General features: G+C 43.7%; 2 protein-coding genes across 2 annotated transcripts in view; one reads left to right on the plus strand and one right to left on the minus strand.

Moving 5' to 3' along the window:
- LOC306929507 (dihydropyridine-sensitive L-type skeletal muscle calcium channel subunit alpha-1-like) overlaps positions 1–14989 on the plus strand; it is an 84272-nt gene extending 69283 nt beyond the window's left edge. Inside the window, exons 35-45 of the mRNA XM_079510055.1 lie at positions 993–1084; positions 2068–2227; positions 8463–8590; positions 11443–11539; positions 11812–11914; positions 12162–12263; positions 12583–12707; positions 12902–13027; positions 13220–13359; positions 13578–13740; positions 14221–14989. Of these exons, the coding sequence (XP_079366181.1) occupies positions 993–1084; positions 2068–2227; positions 8463–8590; positions 11443–11539; positions 11812–11914; positions 12162–12263; positions 12583–12707; positions 12902–13027; positions 13220–13359; positions 13578–13740; positions 14221–14628 (1644 nt within the window). The 3' untranslated portion in view covers positions 14629–14989. The remainder of the gene's footprint in view (positions 1–992; positions 1085–2067; positions 2228–8462; positions 8591–11442; positions 11540–11811; positions 11915–12161; positions 12264–12582; positions 12708–12901; positions 13028–13219; positions 13360–13577; positions 13741–14220) is intronic.
- LOC306929221 (leukocyte elastase inhibitor-like) lies at positions 4307–5566 on the minus strand (the record flags this gene model as incomplete). Its single annotated transcript, XM_079509662.1, has 1 exon — positions 4307–5566. The coding sequence occupies one exon, from the start codon at positions 5564–5566 to the stop codon at positions 4307–4309; it is 1260 nt and encodes a 419-aa protein (XP_079365788.1).
- Positions 14990–18544: the final 3555 nt, after the last annotated feature.

Genomic DNA, 18544 nt, shown 5'->3' on the forward strand with positions numbered 1-18544 from the left:
TAGATCTTTGGTAAAATAGCTCTGGTAGACGGGACCTACATCAACATAATGTATGTGTTCTCCTGTAGATCTTTGGTAAAATAGCTCTGGTAGACGGGACCTACATCAACATAATGTATATGTGTTCTCCTGTAGATCTTTGGTAAAATAGCTCTGGTAGATGGGACCTACATCAACATAATGTATATGTGTTCTCCTGTAGATCTTTGGTAAAATAGCTCTGGTAGACGGGACCTACATCAACATAATGTATATGTGTTCTCCTGTAGATCTTTGGTAAAATAGCTCTGGTAGACGGGACCTACATCAACATAATGTATATGTTCTCCTGTAGATCTTTGGTAAAATAGCTCTGGTAGATGGGACCTACATGAACATAATGTACATGTTCTCCTGTAGATCTTTGGTAAAATAGCTCTGGTAGATGGGACCTACATCAACATAATGTATATGTGTTCTCCTGTAGATCTTTGGTAAAATAGCTCTGGTAGATGGGACCTACATCAACATAATGTATATGTGTTCTCCTGTAGATCTTTGGTAAAATAGCTCTGGTAGATGGGACCTACATCAACATAATGTATATGTTCTCCTGTAGATCTTTGGTAAAATAGCTCTGGTAGATGGGACCTACATCAACATAATGTATATGTTCTCCTGTAGATCTTTGGTAAAATAGCTCTGGTAGATGGGACCTACATCAACATAATGTATATGTTCTCCTGTAGATCTTTGGTAAAATAGCTCTGGTAGACGGGACCTACATCAACATAATGTATATGTTCTCCTGTAGATCTTTGGTAAAATAGCTCTGGTAGACGGGACCTACATGAACATAATGTATATGTTCTCCTGTAGATATTTGGTAAAATAGCTCTGGTAGACGGGACCTACATCAACATAATGTATATGTGTTCTCCTGTAGATCTTTGGTAAAATAGCTCTGGTAGATGGGACCTACATCAACATAATGTATATGTGTTCTCCTGCAGATCTTTGGTAAAATAGCTCTGGTAGATGGGACCTACATCAACAGGAACAACAACTTCCAGACATTCCCACAAGCTGTGCTGCTGCTGTTCAGGTGACTGATGGACGACAATGACTGCACCACTCACATTATTTCACAAAATGTTCTCCTTTATTCACTCCCTCTCACCCTTCATTAGAAGTGATTCCCTTTCACCCTTCATTAGAAGCGATTCCCTTTCACCCTTCATTAGAAGCGATTCCCTTTCACCCTTCATTAGAAGTGATTCCCTTTCACCCTTCATTAGAAGCGATTCCCTTTCACCCTTCATTAGAAGCGATTCCCTCTCACCCTTCATTAGAAGCGATTCCCTTTCACCCTTCATTAGAAGCGATTCCCTTTCACCCTTCATTAGAAGCGATTCCCTCTCACCCTTCATTAGAAGCGATTCCCTCTCACCCTTCATTAGAAGCGATTCCCTTTCACCCTTCATTAGAAGCGATTCCCTCTCACCCTTCATTAGAAGCGATTCCCTCTCACCCTTCATTAGAAGCGATTCCCTTTCACCCTTCATTAGAAGCGATTCCCTCTCACCCTTCATTAGAAGCGATTCCCTCTCACCCTTCATTAGAAGCGATTCCCGCCTTTCTGCGAATGTTCACCCCAGATTAGGAATATTATCAAGTGTTTTATTTATTTAATTCCTTTTTTTTTTTTTTTAGTGGCCGGGATACCCAAGATCCCGGCCACTCGCTCACTCCAGTGTTAGGGTGAAATGGGTGACCTGCTGAAATATGTGGACAATCACATAATGTCAGTGTCCGAATGTAAACCGTTGCAATTTGTTTATTAGCAGAGTTCAAGCTAGCACGTAAGTTGTTTGAAGTCCACAAGATGGTCACCCATTTCACCATAGCACCGCCATGCTGGAGTGACCGAGTGTGAGTGAGCGAGAGATCTCGGGTGTTGGAATTTGGCTTTATGATTGTTCTATAAGTTCCTTGGCAGGTGTTTATGATTGATCTAGTTAATAAGTGTTTAGTATTGTTATTGTTGTGTTTTATTGTCCTGGACTGATCGCTTCCTCTGGTCAACAGGTGTGCAACGGGAGAGGCGTGGCATGAGGTGATGTTGGCTTGTTGTTACGGGAAGAGATGTGACCCCAAGTCAGACTACCTGCCTGGGGAGGAGTTCACCTGCGGAGCCAACTTCGCCGTCATCTACTTCATGAGCTTCTACATGCTCTGTGCTTTCCTGGTACGCACACACACACACACACACACACACACACACACACACACACACACACACACACACACACACACACACACACACACACACACACACACACACACATTTTAAGAATTTATTTATGTCCACACAAAGGAAAATGCACAAGGACACAAACATTATGGGTGCCGTTATGTTACAATCACAAGCCTATAACACATGTCTTGGAATCATGATACAGCAAGAATGTCACTCAGCAGTGTCTCTGATAGCCATATTCGTTCACACGACGGTGCTCAGGACTTGGTCTCATATGGTGGCATAGACAGTACAACAGGGACAGTACAACACCTCGCAAGTCCTTCTGCCTCATCCTCTGGACACTCCAAGCTGTCGAGAGTTCGAAACGCTCCCACAACTGTCTGTGGACAGACCATCTCTCTGATGGTCCCAGGCTGGACCATAGAGAGAACGGAGCCAGCAGTCGCACGCCGCCGCCCGGTGACAACACGCGGCGTCCTCCGCGTCTGCTCCAACAGCGGACGTATGCGCCGTAGGAAAGTTGCCGACTCACCGGGTCTCTCCCGGTGACGCTGCGCCCTCCACACTCCACAGCCGCTCTCATGGGCACCGCTGCCCCGATGGCGGACCGACACACCGCAGGGAAGTCACCGGGTCACACTGCCTCTCCTCCCGGCACCTGTTCACGGGAGGGGCCGTCAGGCAGCGTGGTCGCCGGTAGTAGACTACGTCGCTGAGTACATCTTTACGTGATATCCTGACACACAGCCACCGCCACAGGAGTTGCAAAATGGTCGTTATTGATGCTCATTATTACATCAAGGAAACTCGAGCTAGGTTTAAACATGAAAGCATGTTTACAGTGTTGTTGCACAGAAATTAAGTAATTTTACATGAAAAGTAATGCTACTTTTGCAATGTAGTTAAATAAAAATTGTGAAAAAAGCTTGGGGGAAAGATCAAAATAAAAAATAAAAAAATATATTTTTCGGTCATTTGTCTGGAAAATAATTGTGTTGAAAATATCGTGAAAAATCGTATCGTGGCACAAGATGGAGCCCTAAGACAAAAATCACACCCGTGTGAAGTGAGGGGTGCTAATATATTAAACTAATTAAAGTCTAACTTATAGGTGATGTAATGGTGGTGTAAAACAAATGGTGACAAAACAAACATTAAATTCTCTTTATTGTTAATGGCATTTAATGTTTGTGTTAGGGACAAGATGACGTAAATTTTCCCTTCATTGTCAATGGCGTTTTTAAAACAAACATTGAACTAACAAGCGACCAGGTCGATGAAAACAAATCCAAAAGAAGCAACCAGTTTCACTACTTGAGCCCTTTTACATCAGCTACTTTTTAAATGAATCATGAAAGCAAGCGCAAATAAGCAACTACACTTCAGAGATAAGCACAAACTATAAAGCAACAGGCAACTATGAATATTAAGCTATGTTACAGGACAACTAGCCCAAAGTCGCTTATAATAAGCAGACCTGGCAACACTGCAAACCAGCGCTTTCTGCAATTTGCATGGTGGAAAATAATCTTTTGTCGGCAGATTATTGTGTAGATAAAAAGTGCTAGTCTGTTGCAATATGAGAGTTTTAAGTAGTCTTTGACTGGTCTGGACAAGTTTCCTCGGTCTGGAATCACCTTTAATTGTCGTCGTCGTCCCCCGTCATCCCCCCCCCCCCCCCCCCGTGCACAATCACAGGCTGAAAGGCATGCATTTGCATTCGAGGGTCACGCACTGCGCGCAACGGCCAAATCCGCTGTCCTCTAATAGTTCTCAGGTCTTGTTTTTGTCCTCTCTTTTTGAGTGGTGCAACCACTCCAAGGAACAGGCTAGCAATGTCCGTGTAAACCTATGTGACTTTAACCTATGTGACTTTAAGTACATAGGGGCGCTGTTGTGCCAGAAACAGAGAGAGAGAGAGATTAGCTGTTGACAAACGGATGAATATTAGAGAAAACATATCCTGCGGCCTTCGGCCTTCAATCCTGGAGATGATAATGTATTGAGGCTGGTATGAATGAGCTTTTAAAAAACTGTGGTCAGGTAACCGGACCAGAGTCCAATTCAAGGGGGGGAGCAGTATCGGCCTGCAAAGAGGATGTTCATGGTGGGGTTGTGCCGAATGAAGAAGAGGAAGGGATGGTCAGCAATGAAGATGGGAGGACTCTCAGGACTGTCACTATCATTATCACACATTTGCCCTCCTTCAAATTCAGTGGCAGCAGCTGCCTCAGTTCCCTCCTCGTTCACCTCCACAAAAGCCTTGTGCACCACCTTGGAAAGCACCATGTCGGTTACTGGAGACATGCCGGAGAAGTCACTCTTTATGATGTCAAAGGCGTCCACCATGCCCATCTTGATCAGGATGTCTTTCATGTCATATGTCGCATCCATCTTGAAACAAGGCATGCCCAGCTCAACCGTTGTCCACCTCATCTTGCCTGGATTGGTCCAGTCCATAAACCTTTCATAGGTTAGCTCCTTTTCTAGCTTCTCCAGGCCGGTCGTATCATCCTCCATCCCATTGGGCAGAAAGATGAGCATGCCGAGGTCTTCCTCCATGTAGGGCAGCTCCAGGATGTCACATCTGACTTCCCGAATCGAGGCAAAGGGGAATTCATTAGACTGGTACATCATCTTCACCCGCTTGCTTTTAGTCTTGCTAAGTCTGAACTTTGCACCATTCCTGAACGTTTGGAATGGCTCCTTCCACTTGGCATTGAAGTAGACGGCATTGACCAACACCAGTCTGGTATGTCCGTCCACCGCACCCGGGGCAAGCAAGCCCTTGATTTTATCTTGTGTCTGTTTCTCCACCCAGCTGTTCATGTTCAGCCTGGCTTTTTCTGCGTTGCCAATGAAGTCCACAGGCTCCAGCTGTGCGTCACAGTGTTCTCTGGTGGCACTCAGGAACTCCTCGACAAACTGGCAGGACTGCTCTCCATACAGGCGGTTGGCCAGCCTGAGGGCGTAGGACTTCCCCGACTTGTTCAGGTCACCCACGAGCTTAGAGAAGTCCATGTGGACGTCGTCCTCAAAGTGCAGGACCTCTGCCATCTGTGTGGCTGTGGAGCCGCGGGCCCCCAGCAGCACCGTGGCCAGAGCAGAGGAGATGCCGAGAGGAGAGTAGAACACGTTGCCAGGGTTAATTCCTCCCTTTTTGAACATTCCTCTGATGAGGCTCATAAGCTTTCTAGTATTGGAGTGTCCGGATCGTCCCTCCTTGTTCCATACGTTGCCAGTGTTGTTGTCGTCTGACAGCTGTTTGAACAGACACAGGGAAAATGTGTTGCATGCTGCCGACAGGGGCGTTGGTGATGACATAGCCTCGGTACCCAGGTTTTTTTTTTTTAAATCATATGGAGAGGTGACGGTCTCCCTTTAGAGTGTTTGGCTGGATGCTCATGACATTTCACTGATGTCATGAGTCAGCTATATCCTTACATGGATTTCTATATTAGCATGATGTCAGAAAATAGATGTCTTGATAGCTCCATATATGGAGCTCTGTCTAGATCAACCACGCCCAGATATAGTTTATGATGTCAGACTTAGACTTTGTCTTCATATAAACAGCATACAACTTACATATATATACATGTATGTATATGTAATTTAATTTAAGTTGTATTATATGTATATGTAATTTGTAAGTTGATGAGTAGTTGCGAACGCAGTGATTGCGAACGCAGTGATTGCGAACGCAGTGAGCATTTACTATGAGACCCAGCAGATCACGTCTGTGTGTGTGTGTGTGTGTCACGCTGTAACACCACCCGCCCACCACCAGAGGGCGCAGCTGTATCACACACAAAAACACACACACACACACACATGCACGCACACACACACACACACACGCACGCACGCACGCACGCACGCACACACACACAAAACTTAACTTAAAAAAAACGTAACTTAAAAAAAAACCTAACTTAAAAAAAAAACTTAAAGGAAAAACACGCACGCACACACGCACACACAAAACTTAACTTAAAAAAAACTTAACTTAAAAAAAAACTTAACTTAAAAAAAACTTAAAAAACACAAAAAAAGAGAACTTAAAAAAAACCTTAAAAAATTACGTAATTTATTCTAATTGTTGTTTTTGCAATTTACGAGCTGCGTTCGCTTCCCGCGTTCGCGCGTCTTACTTGTATACTGTGGTTACTTGGGTTGTTTTTTTAGTTTTAATATTTTGATTGTTTTTAAAAAAATTCACGTACAGTTACTTACTTTACAAAAGACATACTTTACAGGCAGACAAAACAAACATTGGGACAGGGGGGGGGGGGGGTCCTCCAGTTCATCTATGCCATCATCCACACCATAAGAAGCAAAACAGAAAGAAAAACAAGCAAAAAAGGAAAGCAAACCAAGACAGCCACAGTATTGCACATGCCTCGAGCCCATTCACATGTAGACATAGTTTTTTTTTTTTTCTATCCTAGGTCTGTCCAATCAATGGGGCATTGGGCCTTTAGAAGGATCCGAGAAATTTCAGTAGGAAAATAAGTTGTTTTATGCGTATGCCGTGGCTGCATGATTCTGAGAGTCTCTATGTATACATGTATGTAATCTGAAACCTACCTTTATTACGTCACCATCGAGAGCCAGTTATACCCTGGCATTGGTACATATCTTCATATAAACAGTATTACTTACATATATACATGTATGTATTGTATATGTACATTGTATATATGTATATGTAATTTGTAAGTTGATGAGTAGTATACTCACGTTGCAATCAGAACTGCAGCATCACTCCCGATCTTCCGCCGTAGTCTGAAAACCCACCTTTTCAGACTCCATCATGGCCCATAGCACTTACCCTACCCCCCTTAGACAGCACTTCTTAGACTTATATAGCATTTGAAACAGACTTATAGCATGTCATGTAGACAGCACAATAAGTGCATTGTATGTAGTCATAGCACTTCATAGTATATATGTACAGCATAGTATAGCATATATGTGTAGTTTATATGTATAGTGTCATTATATAGATATGTTCTAGTTATAGTTTATATGTATAGTGTCATTATATAGATATGTTCTAGTCACGTTCTTAGCTTACGCATGTTTCGCGATAAATGCATTTTTACATATGTGATGTATTCCCATGCTTTTTGTTCTTGCTTATTGTAAATCGCTCTGGATTAAGAGCGTCTGCTAAATGCCTAAATTGTAAATTGTTATACTGTGGTTACTTGGGTTGTTTTATGCGTATGCCGTGGCTGCATGATTCTGAGAGTGACGTAATGAAGATATGTACCAATGCCAGGGTATAACTAGCTCTCGATGGTGACGTAATAAAGATATGTTTCAGTGTCGGGTGGATTAAAGGTAATGCCTCTATGTATACATGTATGTAATCTAAAACCTACCTTTATTATGTCACCATTGAGAGCCAGTTATACCCTGGCATTGGTACATATCTTCGTTACGTCACTCTCAAATCATGCAGCCACGGCATACGCATCGGAGAACCGGACAAACAACTTTACTTGCACGCTCTGCTTGCGCAAGTTAAAAAAACAAACATTAAACCTAGGAGGGGCTAGCGCCCCTCAAAAATATGATGATGATGATGATGATGATTTACAATTTACAATTTACAATTTAGGCATTTAGCAGACGCTCTTAATCCAGAGCGACTTACATTAAGCAATAACAAAAGCATGGCATACAGTACATCACATATATAAAAAGTAGTTATCATGAATCATGCGTAAACTAAGAACGTAACAGTGGAGTATCTATGTAAACTATACATACTATACTATATTATATATTATACATGTGTACTATAAAGTGCTATGACTACATAAAATGCATTCTAGTGCTGTCTACGTAACAAGCTATAAGTCTGTTTAAAATACTATCTAAGTCTACATAAAGTGCTAGCTAAGGGGCTAGGGCAAGTGCTATGGGCCATGGTGGAGTCTGAAGAGGTGGGTTTTCAGACTACGGCGGAAGATTGGGCTGCAGTTCTGATTGTGATGGGAAGTGCATTCCATAGTTTTGGAGCCAGAAGGATGATGATGATGATGCATATTGTTATATACACATATGTATTTCAATTGAAATATTTGGGGTCCTTGGAATGAGCAAGTTTGGGAACTCCTTAACTGAAGTTTACTGTGGAGAGCCCAGCATGAATCTGTCCTTACAAACAAATCACAGTCGTCTTTCTTTTATAAATGTCTCCCATCAGATCATCAACCTGTTTGTGGCTGTCATCATGGACAACTTTGACTACCTGACGCTTGATTGGTCCATCCTGGGCCCCCAGCACCTGGACGAGTTAAAGAAGATCTGGGCCGAGTACGACCCCGAAGCTACGTGAGTCGCCGCACGTCATGCTAGCGCTGATGAGCATGTTGTAGGGCAGTGGTTTTCAACCTGTTTCATTTCAATTGAAGGACCACTTCACCACTTTTCAACATCTCTTCATATAATTGGTCCTCACTAATGTTCATGATAAAACACCACTGTGTCTCATAGGTCTGTGTCTCATAGGAGGGCTGTGGGCAGTTCAGATATCCGTCCACCAGTGACATCATCGTTAGGCAGATTTTTTGTTGATATATTTAGATTTTTTTGCAACTTTTCAGGAAAAGAAAGCCTGTAGTTTCTATTGGCTTGGAATCCCCATCGATGATGTCACTGAAGGACAGGTTTCTGAACTGCCCACAGCCCTCCTATGAGACACAGATCGAGTAGAAAAAAATTGCGGTATTTTATCATGATCATTAGTGAGGACCAATTATAGGAAGAGAAGAGTGGTGAAGTGGTCCTTTAAACTAAAGAATATTTTGTTGTCGTTGGATAGGACTTTGTCTACAATTCCATGCTTTTGGCAAACGTTTATCAAAATAACAATTATTCTGAAGGGCCTTTCTCGGCCCCACCTCTCTCCCTGTGTTTTAGGATCCAAGATGGCCGCAGCACCAGGAGGTGGTGGCCTTACTGGGCTGCGTTCACAAATTCAAGACACCTGTCTTGCGTTTGTCTTGTGTCTGTGTTTAATGGCCACTCCAATGCATTTCCAATGGAACCCCATATGGTTTGACCAAACATTTTGTTTGATGGGGGGGAGGGGCGCAGAACACATCCATCAAAGCTGTGTTCAGACACAAGTCAGGTGTCAGACACAAGGCAAGTGTCTTGAATGCAGCCCAGTAAGGTCATATGTCGACCCCGCCCGCTCACCTCTGCCCCACCCCCTCCTGGTGCTGCGGCCATCTTGGATCCTAAAACACAGGGAGAGAGGTGGGGCCGAGAAAGGCCCTGTGTAGACTTCTTGTAAATGAAGTAATGCAGGTGTTTAACAATAATGTAACTCTTGAGAGCGTAAAATGAAACCGTACGGGTCCACTTTTGGTTTCATTTGACACTCTCAAGAGTTAAAAATCTATAGCGGTCCATTTGGTTGCCAACTCTCCATCAGTCAAAATTGCCTAATGCGTGGGTGGACCGTCGGTCGGTCGATGGTCCGTGGCCCCCACAGATCGATGGTCTGTGGCCCCCCGGCCGTCAAATGCAAGTATGTTGAGTCAAATACACAAAGACACGTATTATGGAGATCAACATGCACTAATCACAGAGACACTAGTCACACTACATAATCCAGATGCACACAATGGAGTTTAACCCATTTTGACCTGAGATCAGATTCTAAAAATGTCTTCTACATCCCGACAGTTTTCTGAAAAAGCTATGTTTCTGTCAGTCGTTCTTCGATTTTTCAAAAATAGCAGACCTACAAGCTCGTAGCGCGCCACTCAGTGGCGCGCTATGAGCTTGTAGATCTGCTATTTTTCAATAGCTAAAGCATAACATAATGCTAACACCAAAAGGGGTTCCCGCCCAAAATGGGTTTTAATAACATAGACACATAGCCCACCCCCCCCAAAAAATGCACATATGGAGTCAAAATGCACATAAATGCATATATGGAGTCAAATGCAAAGTATACAATATAGGCCCCCGTTAAATGCACATAATATCAGGTCAAATGTGCATACCGTATACTATAATGGAGATAAACATGCACTGATGTCAGACACAACATAGCACTACTGTGGACAGAATGCATGCTTTAAGGGCCAGAACAGCTGCTGAGAACAGAGCAGGCAAGACCACCCCAGTGACACTGAGGAGATAACCAAGCAGCGATGTGCCCAAAGCCGCCGAATCAACATGCACTGGTGTCAGACAGTGTTGTTTTTGGCAGCAATTTTTTATTTTAGTTTTAGTCATAGTCTTTTCAATAGTTTTCCTTTAGTTTTAGTCACATCTTAGTCACCTGGAATGTTTAGTGTTAGTCCAGTTTTAGTCAACTAAATATCATATGATTGTAGTCGACTAAATCTACAGCTGATTTAGTCGCAGAAAATGTGTTTTGGCGGGACTTGATGCCGTCGTAATGACTTGCTGAAATAACTTGCTGAAATCACTTGCTGTCACTTGCTGAAAATAGCTGATCTGCAAGCCCACCGTGTTGTGAGCTTGTAGATCAGCTATTTTCAGCATGCAACCAAGTGTAAAATGACTTATACTGGATCTCTTGTCCACTAGTTCCTCCCTAACATTTTAGTCTAGTTTTTATTTGTTGACGAAATTGTCAGTATATTTACTCTTAGTTTTAGTCATCCTAGCTTAGTTTTCATTTAGTTTTCGTCAGTGGAAAAAGGTAGTCGACGAAAGCTTTTCGTTTTAGTTTTAGTCGACGAAAACAATACTGGTATCAGACACATCTATCCTGCAGATAGAAGGATATGTGGTGCAAAATATGTGTGAGGGACTCTTCTGTAAAATAACGTGGATGTGTCTAGCTACTGTTTATGACGTAAAGGTGGCCTTACACTAGCCGATAATCGGGCATTTTTTGACGCTCGGGGGGTGCCCGACTCAATCGATCTGCTCGGGGCCGCTCAAAGTGCGATCGGGATCAGCCCGATCAACATCAAGAATGTTTGATATTTGCTCTGCCCGCTCCGATTATCCTGTAGTGTGTGGTGCTATCAGATTTCATATTGGAAAAAATCGGCTAGTGTAAGACCACCTTAAGTGGTAAACTAATACTTTTTACGATGTAACAGGTTAACTAATAACTTTAATATAAATGTAACTGGTTTAGTGGTTAAGCGAATTTGGACGAATAAATGTTTTTTCTCTTCCCCATCCTACAGGGGGCGTATTAAGCATCTGGATGTGGTGACACTCCTGCGCAGAATCGCTCCTCCGTTGGGTTTTGGTAAATTCTGCCCACATCGCATCGCCTGCAAGGTGAGCTAGAAGACCAGTGTTTCTCACACTCTTTTGGCTCAAGGCACCCTTGAATGACATTGATACTTTATAGCAGTGGTTCCCAAACATTTTCATGTCAAGGACCCCTAAAATGACACTCATTAGCCCACGGACACCCATTTTATTGTGCCCCCATGTGCGTGCGTGCGTGCGTGCGTGCGTGCGTGCGTGCGTGCGTGCGTGCGTGCGTGCCTGCGTGCGTGCGTGTGTGTGTGCGTGCGTGCGTGCGTGCGTGCGTGTGTGTTACACAGAGGTTGGTGTCTATGAACATGCCACTCAACAGTGATGGAACTGTCACCTTCAATGCCACCCTGTTCGCTCTGGTCAGGACCGCTCTGAAGATCAAAACTGAAGGTGTGTGTAATTTGTTTTTGTTTTACTTTCAGGATATTTAGTTTTACTTTTTCAGGTATTATGAGGAAAGTCTTGATTTATAGAAGCTTTATTTCTTTTTGGATGAAAGCATGACATGCCATTATGATGGTGAAAAAACTTAAACCAAGATGATTTTACATGTAATTCCATTTACTGTAGTTTGAGTTAGAATAGTGGTTCATAATATCGCTCATGTCTGACTAGATCCACCCTCTCTATTGGTCAGGCAATTTTGAACAGGCCAATGAGGAGCTGCGGGCCATCATCAAGAAGATCTGGAAACGAACCAGCATGAAGCTATTGGACCAGGTCATTCCACCAATAGGAGGTGAGCTTTATTACAACTCACACCATAGAATGTAATCTTACAATTCACTTCATGTAAAATGCATCTCAAAGGAGTAGTTTCCCCAAGAATGACTTATTTTCAATTACACACCCCATGAAGCCTTGAATTCATGGAGATTCAGTGTGTGTGTGTGTGTGTGTGTGTGTGTGTGTGTGTGTGTGTGTGTGTGTGTGTGTGTGTGTGTGTGTGTGCGTGTGTGCGTGCGTGCGTGCGTGCGTGCGTGCGTGCGTGCGTGCGTGCGTGCGTGCGTGCGTGCGTGCGTGCGTGCGTGCGTGCGTGCGCGCGCGTGCGTGCGTAGACGATGAGGTCACGGTGGGGAAGTTCTACGCAACCTTCCTGATCCAGGACTACTTCAGGAAGATGAAGAAGAGACAGGAGGAATACTACGGCTGCAGAGCAACCAAGAAGACCAACGAGATCCAGGTTCAGCCCTGTCTCTCTCTCTCTCTCTCTCTCTCTCTCTCTCTCTCTCTCTCTCTCATTCCATGCTGGTGTCTCTCTGGTTGGTTTAAGGAACATAGAACATGCCACCCATCTATCCATTAATTCTCCATCCATCATTCATTCATTCATTCATTCATTCATTCATTCATTCATGGTGTCTCTCTCTCTATCAGGCTGGTCTAAGGAACATAGAAGAGGAGGCCGTGGACATGCTTCACAGAGCCATCTCAGGAGACCTGATGAATGACGGGGAGATGGACAGAGGCCTGGATGAGGCCAACGAGGACGCCATCTACAGGGTGATGAGATAACGGCACGCACACAATTATTTATTTAACCAGGAGTAAAATCCCATGATCCCACTGATTTACTTTTTTTCACGTTATATTTCCATGTTTTTGTTCTTGCTTACTGTAAATCACAATGGATTAAGTTGTAAATTGTAACATGGTAACATGTTATGGTAACATGGTGTCTCTGCTGCCCTCTAGAGGCAGGGTGGATTGTTTGGGAACCACGTGGAGCCCTTCTCCACGGAGAATGAACTGAACAGCTCTCACACCACCCACCACCGCCCCCTGCAGATGAATGACAGCCACAACAACAACAACAGCATGAACACAACATACAGGTCTGTCGACTCCTTTAACCCATTTTGACTCGGTGGCGCTATGAGCTTGTAGATCTAGTATTTTTCAATAGCTAAAACATAACATAATGCTAACACCAAAAGGGGTTCCCACCCAAAATGGGTCATTAAGTAACAGTGTTGGACCCAATGAGGTTTCCACCCGACAGAGACATATATATACAGAACCAAATTGTCAGTACATGTTTTCTCGTTTGCAGTTGCAGCTCTGCCCATGCATTACTGGACACCCAGCATCCTGTCAGCACAGAAGGACAGCTACACATCCACACCCTGCAGGGACCGGGACAGACCCACACCATGCAGGGACAAACCCAGGAACAGGGAGAGAGCCAGGGGGCAGCTGACAGGCTCATCCGGGAGGTGAGTGACAGTGACGGACAGTGCCGTAGTTTCCGAGAAAGGAGCGTGCAACTGCAAAGGCGTCCCGCGGAAGCAGTGCTGGCGAGGCCTTAGCAAGCCTCCGTAGCAACCGGAACGATTCCAAAGATGAAACACGGCTGGGCTTTCTTATTATAGCGATATCAAACGCCTTAAGACGAGCCTATACTCGTTATGCGCTCCCCGCATAATTAATTTATAGGACGAGTCCTATAAATTGTCCGAGTCTGTCCTTAGGATCCAATGTGTTAAGTGCAGTAGTAAAAGCACTTAGTTACTTTACACAGTTCCTATATTGTTTGTTTGTTTGTGTGGGCACAGTATAATGGTGTTTTAAGTACATGTTCCCAACCTCCTGGAGAGTTGCTTGCAAGCTACTCAACTTAGAATCGACAAGTAGCCTACATGAAATTAATCAATACCACAATGACTCTTGAATGAATTTATTACCACCACCAACAGGCACTGATAAATGGCGGTCTGGCGGAGCTGGCCGACGACCGGCGGTTTGTTTGTACCACCAAGATGGAGCTCAGCGAGGCGCTCGACGTCAGCCCCGCCCATGTGGAGGCGGTCGCCATGGAGATGATCCTCGGCACGGGGGGGGAAGGGAGGGTCCAGTCGTCGTCACGCCACAGACCGCCGCCTCCCCCTACCGTGCCGACACACCCCTCCAAACAGACCCCTCCCCCCAACGCGCCGTCACGCCCATCCAAACAGACCCCGCCCCCCACCGCACCACCACGCCCATCCAAACAGACCCCGCCACCCACCGCACCACCACGCCCATCCAAACATACCCCGCCCCCCACCACGATGCCACGCCCATCCAAACAGACCCCCGCCCACGTCGGCCCCATGATGCACTGACTGCTGCACGCCAGCCGGTGTCACATGTCACACTGACCATATATGGTACAGCGGCGAAAAATATATATAATAAAAAATAAACAAATGGACAGTCCTGAATCGATGCATGGAGAATTGGATTAAGAGGTTGATTTATTTGTATGTATTTATATTTTCATGAGCCCAATTGGTTCCAAGTTTTTTTTTTTTTTATTATGACTTTGGAGCAGTGATCGTCAACCTTTTACATTTTGAGGACCCCCAGTTTGATATGCATTACAGCACAGACCCCCCATCTGATACCGTTTTAATCTCTGCAACCCCAATCTGTATGATCTTTTTATGTTTTTTAGAAGTCACATCATTGTTTTGTTAAAATGAATGTCGCCTGCTCTCCAGCTCTTTAATAAACAGAAAGTATTTGTTCATTTTGGGATGCCAATTTCATCCAATCAGGAGAATACAGTTTACGAAATTAAAAACACTATAGCAACTAAATGGACCCACAGTTAATTATTGACCCAATTGAATTATTACATTTGGTTCCATTTAGATCTTTAAGCGACACTAAGCTTCTATTTGGAACTCCCTAAGCCTAAGGGAACCCTATATGGGACCCGGGACTGCACTTTGAGCACCCACAATACCAACATTGGTCACCTGCAAATAATTGTCTGTGAATAAACAAGCCCAAATTGATTAAATCAATTAATTACCAGCTGCATTATTATTATCTGTGGGTCTGCTGCTGACGTTATGCCACTTTTTAGCTGTGCTCCGCTGTTATGCTCAAATTAGTGACCCTAAAGAATTCTGAGGCAACATGGCTGGAGACGAGGCCGCCAATCAGAACTGCTCGACTAGCCATGCCGTGCAGACGATGGGATGTTATGGGTTGTTGCCAGTGGTGGCAACTGTCGTGACAGAAATAAGCTAAGCAGCCTCCAAAAACCAAACCAGGCAAGCAACTGTGAATGAATCCACTTTAGGCTGGAAATATGCAGACTTGGCAACACTCAGCAGAAAGACTAGCGGTGTCCGTCTACCGGTCGCAAGTTTCCCAGGTAAACACTACGAAGCAGCTGGTAAAAATGGTGTTTCAGTTACTGTAACTGTATCTTCCCAAAGTTCCCACAACACAAATAAACTGGATTTTCAAGACAAGACAAAACAACGTGTCTATATTGCAGTGGTTCCCAAACTTTTTAGCTCATCCCAAAAGAGAAATAAGTTTGCCCGGAACCCAAACTAGTGAAAATAGCAGATCCACAAGATCACAATGTATATGAATTCAATCTTTATTTCAGACCCACAACACAATTAAATATCAGAAAAATAATGCACACAGACATCACACATTGTTCAGTTTCTGACATACAAACATGATCATAAACATGTGCGCCAATGGTTCTGTCTAGCCCATTTTGGGCGGGAACCCCTTTTGGTGTTTTAAACATTGTTATAATTTAGCTATTGAAAAATAGCAGATCTACAAGCTTGTAGGTCTGCTATTTTAGAAAGATCGTGAAAATATTTATTTCAGAAAACTGGAGGATTTAGAATAATGTTTTTACATTTTGAGGTCAGGCCTGAATGGGCTAGATGAGAACCTGACCGGGTCCATTATGACACTGATGATGATGTCATTTACTGACTCAGATGCCCGACACATACTGTCTGTGAATACTGAGCATACACTCAGAAGCTGTTGGAGACACCAGCACTATACGGACTAAAGATGACCAAATCACTCTTACCAACCCTATAGTCCAGTTCTACAGTATGTCCAAATAGGAAGGTTTGTTGACATTTTTGGGAGATTAGGAAAACTATACATTTTTGGCGTATGACAAATCATGAAATCCATGAGTACATGTGTGCAGAAAGATTTTGAAAAATGGTGACCTTTGAAAATGAATAGTTTTTATTTTATTTTTATTATGACTTTGGAGCAGTGATCGTCAACCTTTTACATTTTGAGGACCCCCAGTTTGATATGCATTACAGCACAGACCCCCCATCTGATACCGTTTTAATCTCTGCAACCCCAATCTGTATGATCTTTTTATGTTTTTTAGAAGTCACATAATTGTTTTGTTAAAATGAATGTCTCCTGCTCTCCAGCTCTTTAATAAACAGAAAGTATTTGTTCATGTTGGGATGCCAATTTCATCCAATCAGGAGAATACAGTTTACGAAATTAAAAACACTATAGCAACTAAATGGACCCACAGTTAATTATTGACCCAATTGAATTTGGTTCCATTTAGATCTTTAAGCGACACTAAGCTTCTATTTGGAACTCCCTAAGGCTGCCTAAGGGAACCCTATGGGACCCGGGACTGCACTTTGAGCACCCACAATACCAACATTGGTCACCCAAATTGATTAAATCAATGAATTACCAGCTGCATTATTATTATCTGTGTGGGTCTGCTGCTGACGTTATGCCACTTTTTAGCTGTGCTCCGCTGTTATGCTCAAATTAGTGACCCTAAGGAATTCTGAGGCAACATGGCTGGAGACGAGGCCGCCAATCAGAACTGCTCGACTAGCCATGCCGTGCAGACGATGGGATGTTATGGGTTGTTGCCAGTGGTGGCAACTGTCGTGACAGAAATAAGCTAAGCAGCCTCCAAAAACCAAACCAGGCAAGCAACTGTGAATGAATCCACTTTAGGCTGGAAATATGCAGACTTGGCAACACTCAGCAGAAAGACTAGCGGTGTCCGTCTACCCAGGTAAACACTACGAAGCAGCTGGTAAAAATGGTTTCAGTTACTGTAACTGTATCTTCCCAAAGTTCCCACAACACAAATAAACTGGATTTTCAAGACAAAACAAAACAAAACAAAACAACGTGTCTATATTGCAGTGGTTCCCAAACTTTTTAGCTCATCCCAAAAGAGAAATAAGTTTGCCCGGAACCCAAACTAGTGAAAATAGCAGATCCACAAGATCACAATGTATATGAATTCAATCTTTATTTCAGACCCACAACACAATTAAATATCAGAAAAATAATGCACACAGACATCACACATTGTTCAGTTTCTGACATACAAACATGATCATAAACATGTGCGCCAATGGATCTATATCGACCTCACTCTGACCGTCACTACGGTCATAACAACGAATGATGCCCTCATCTTCCTCTTCTCGAGACCAATATATCAAAAATGTCATGCCCACATGACCCGGGGAGGCGGTCTCACCGTATAAATTATGCCCGGTGAGGGCGGCTCCGCCTCTTTGCCTCTCTCGCCTCATGAGACCTGTACGGTAGGTGAATGGTATCGTATCTTTGAGATATATATATATACTGTTAATGCGGACTGCTTGGTTTTCGCTAGTAGTCTTTTCTACACTCACTGCTTTGGTAACCCGTACACTTCGGTGCAGGCGCCTTGCGTCCCTGTGGGTTGCAGTGTTGTGTGACTTTATAGCCTACTGTGATTGTTTGCTAAAGCTAAACACGTTGTTGTTGTGTATACTTGTGTTGTTTGGCCTACAGGGTTTTTCCCTTCAGTTAGGCTGCCTTAAGAGTTCCGTTTGTTGCGGAACGGCCGGGATACGGCTACTTATTTTTTTGTTATTGTTGTACCCGTTGTTGCGCTGTCCACAGCTGCGGGGGTTAAGTGGAGGCTCCATCCAAGTTGGTGGTAGTCCTGTCAACTCCGCGTGGGTTCGCATGCGATGTAGTTATCCACACTAGTATTTCTAGTAGAGTCACAAAGTGATATTTTTCTTTAACTCCATACCGAGTGTATTGTGAGTAGGTGAGAAGAAGCTGTTTGCTTCAGTCACGTGAGTTCCCTCAGACCGCTGTGCGCAGCAGGTGGGATTTGTTTTTGTTACTTGCTATTCTGCTATTCCCTCTCATACGTTCGCGTATAGTGAGTAGACGTTTTGATTAACATTGTTATTATTTTGT

This window comes from Electrona antarctica (genome assembly GCF_951216825.1).
Source record: "Electrona antarctica genome assembly, chromosome: 9".
In the NCBI taxonomy this organism is placed as follows: domain Eukaryota; kingdom Metazoa; phylum Chordata; class Actinopteri; order Myctophiformes; family Myctophidae; genus Electrona; species Electrona antarctica.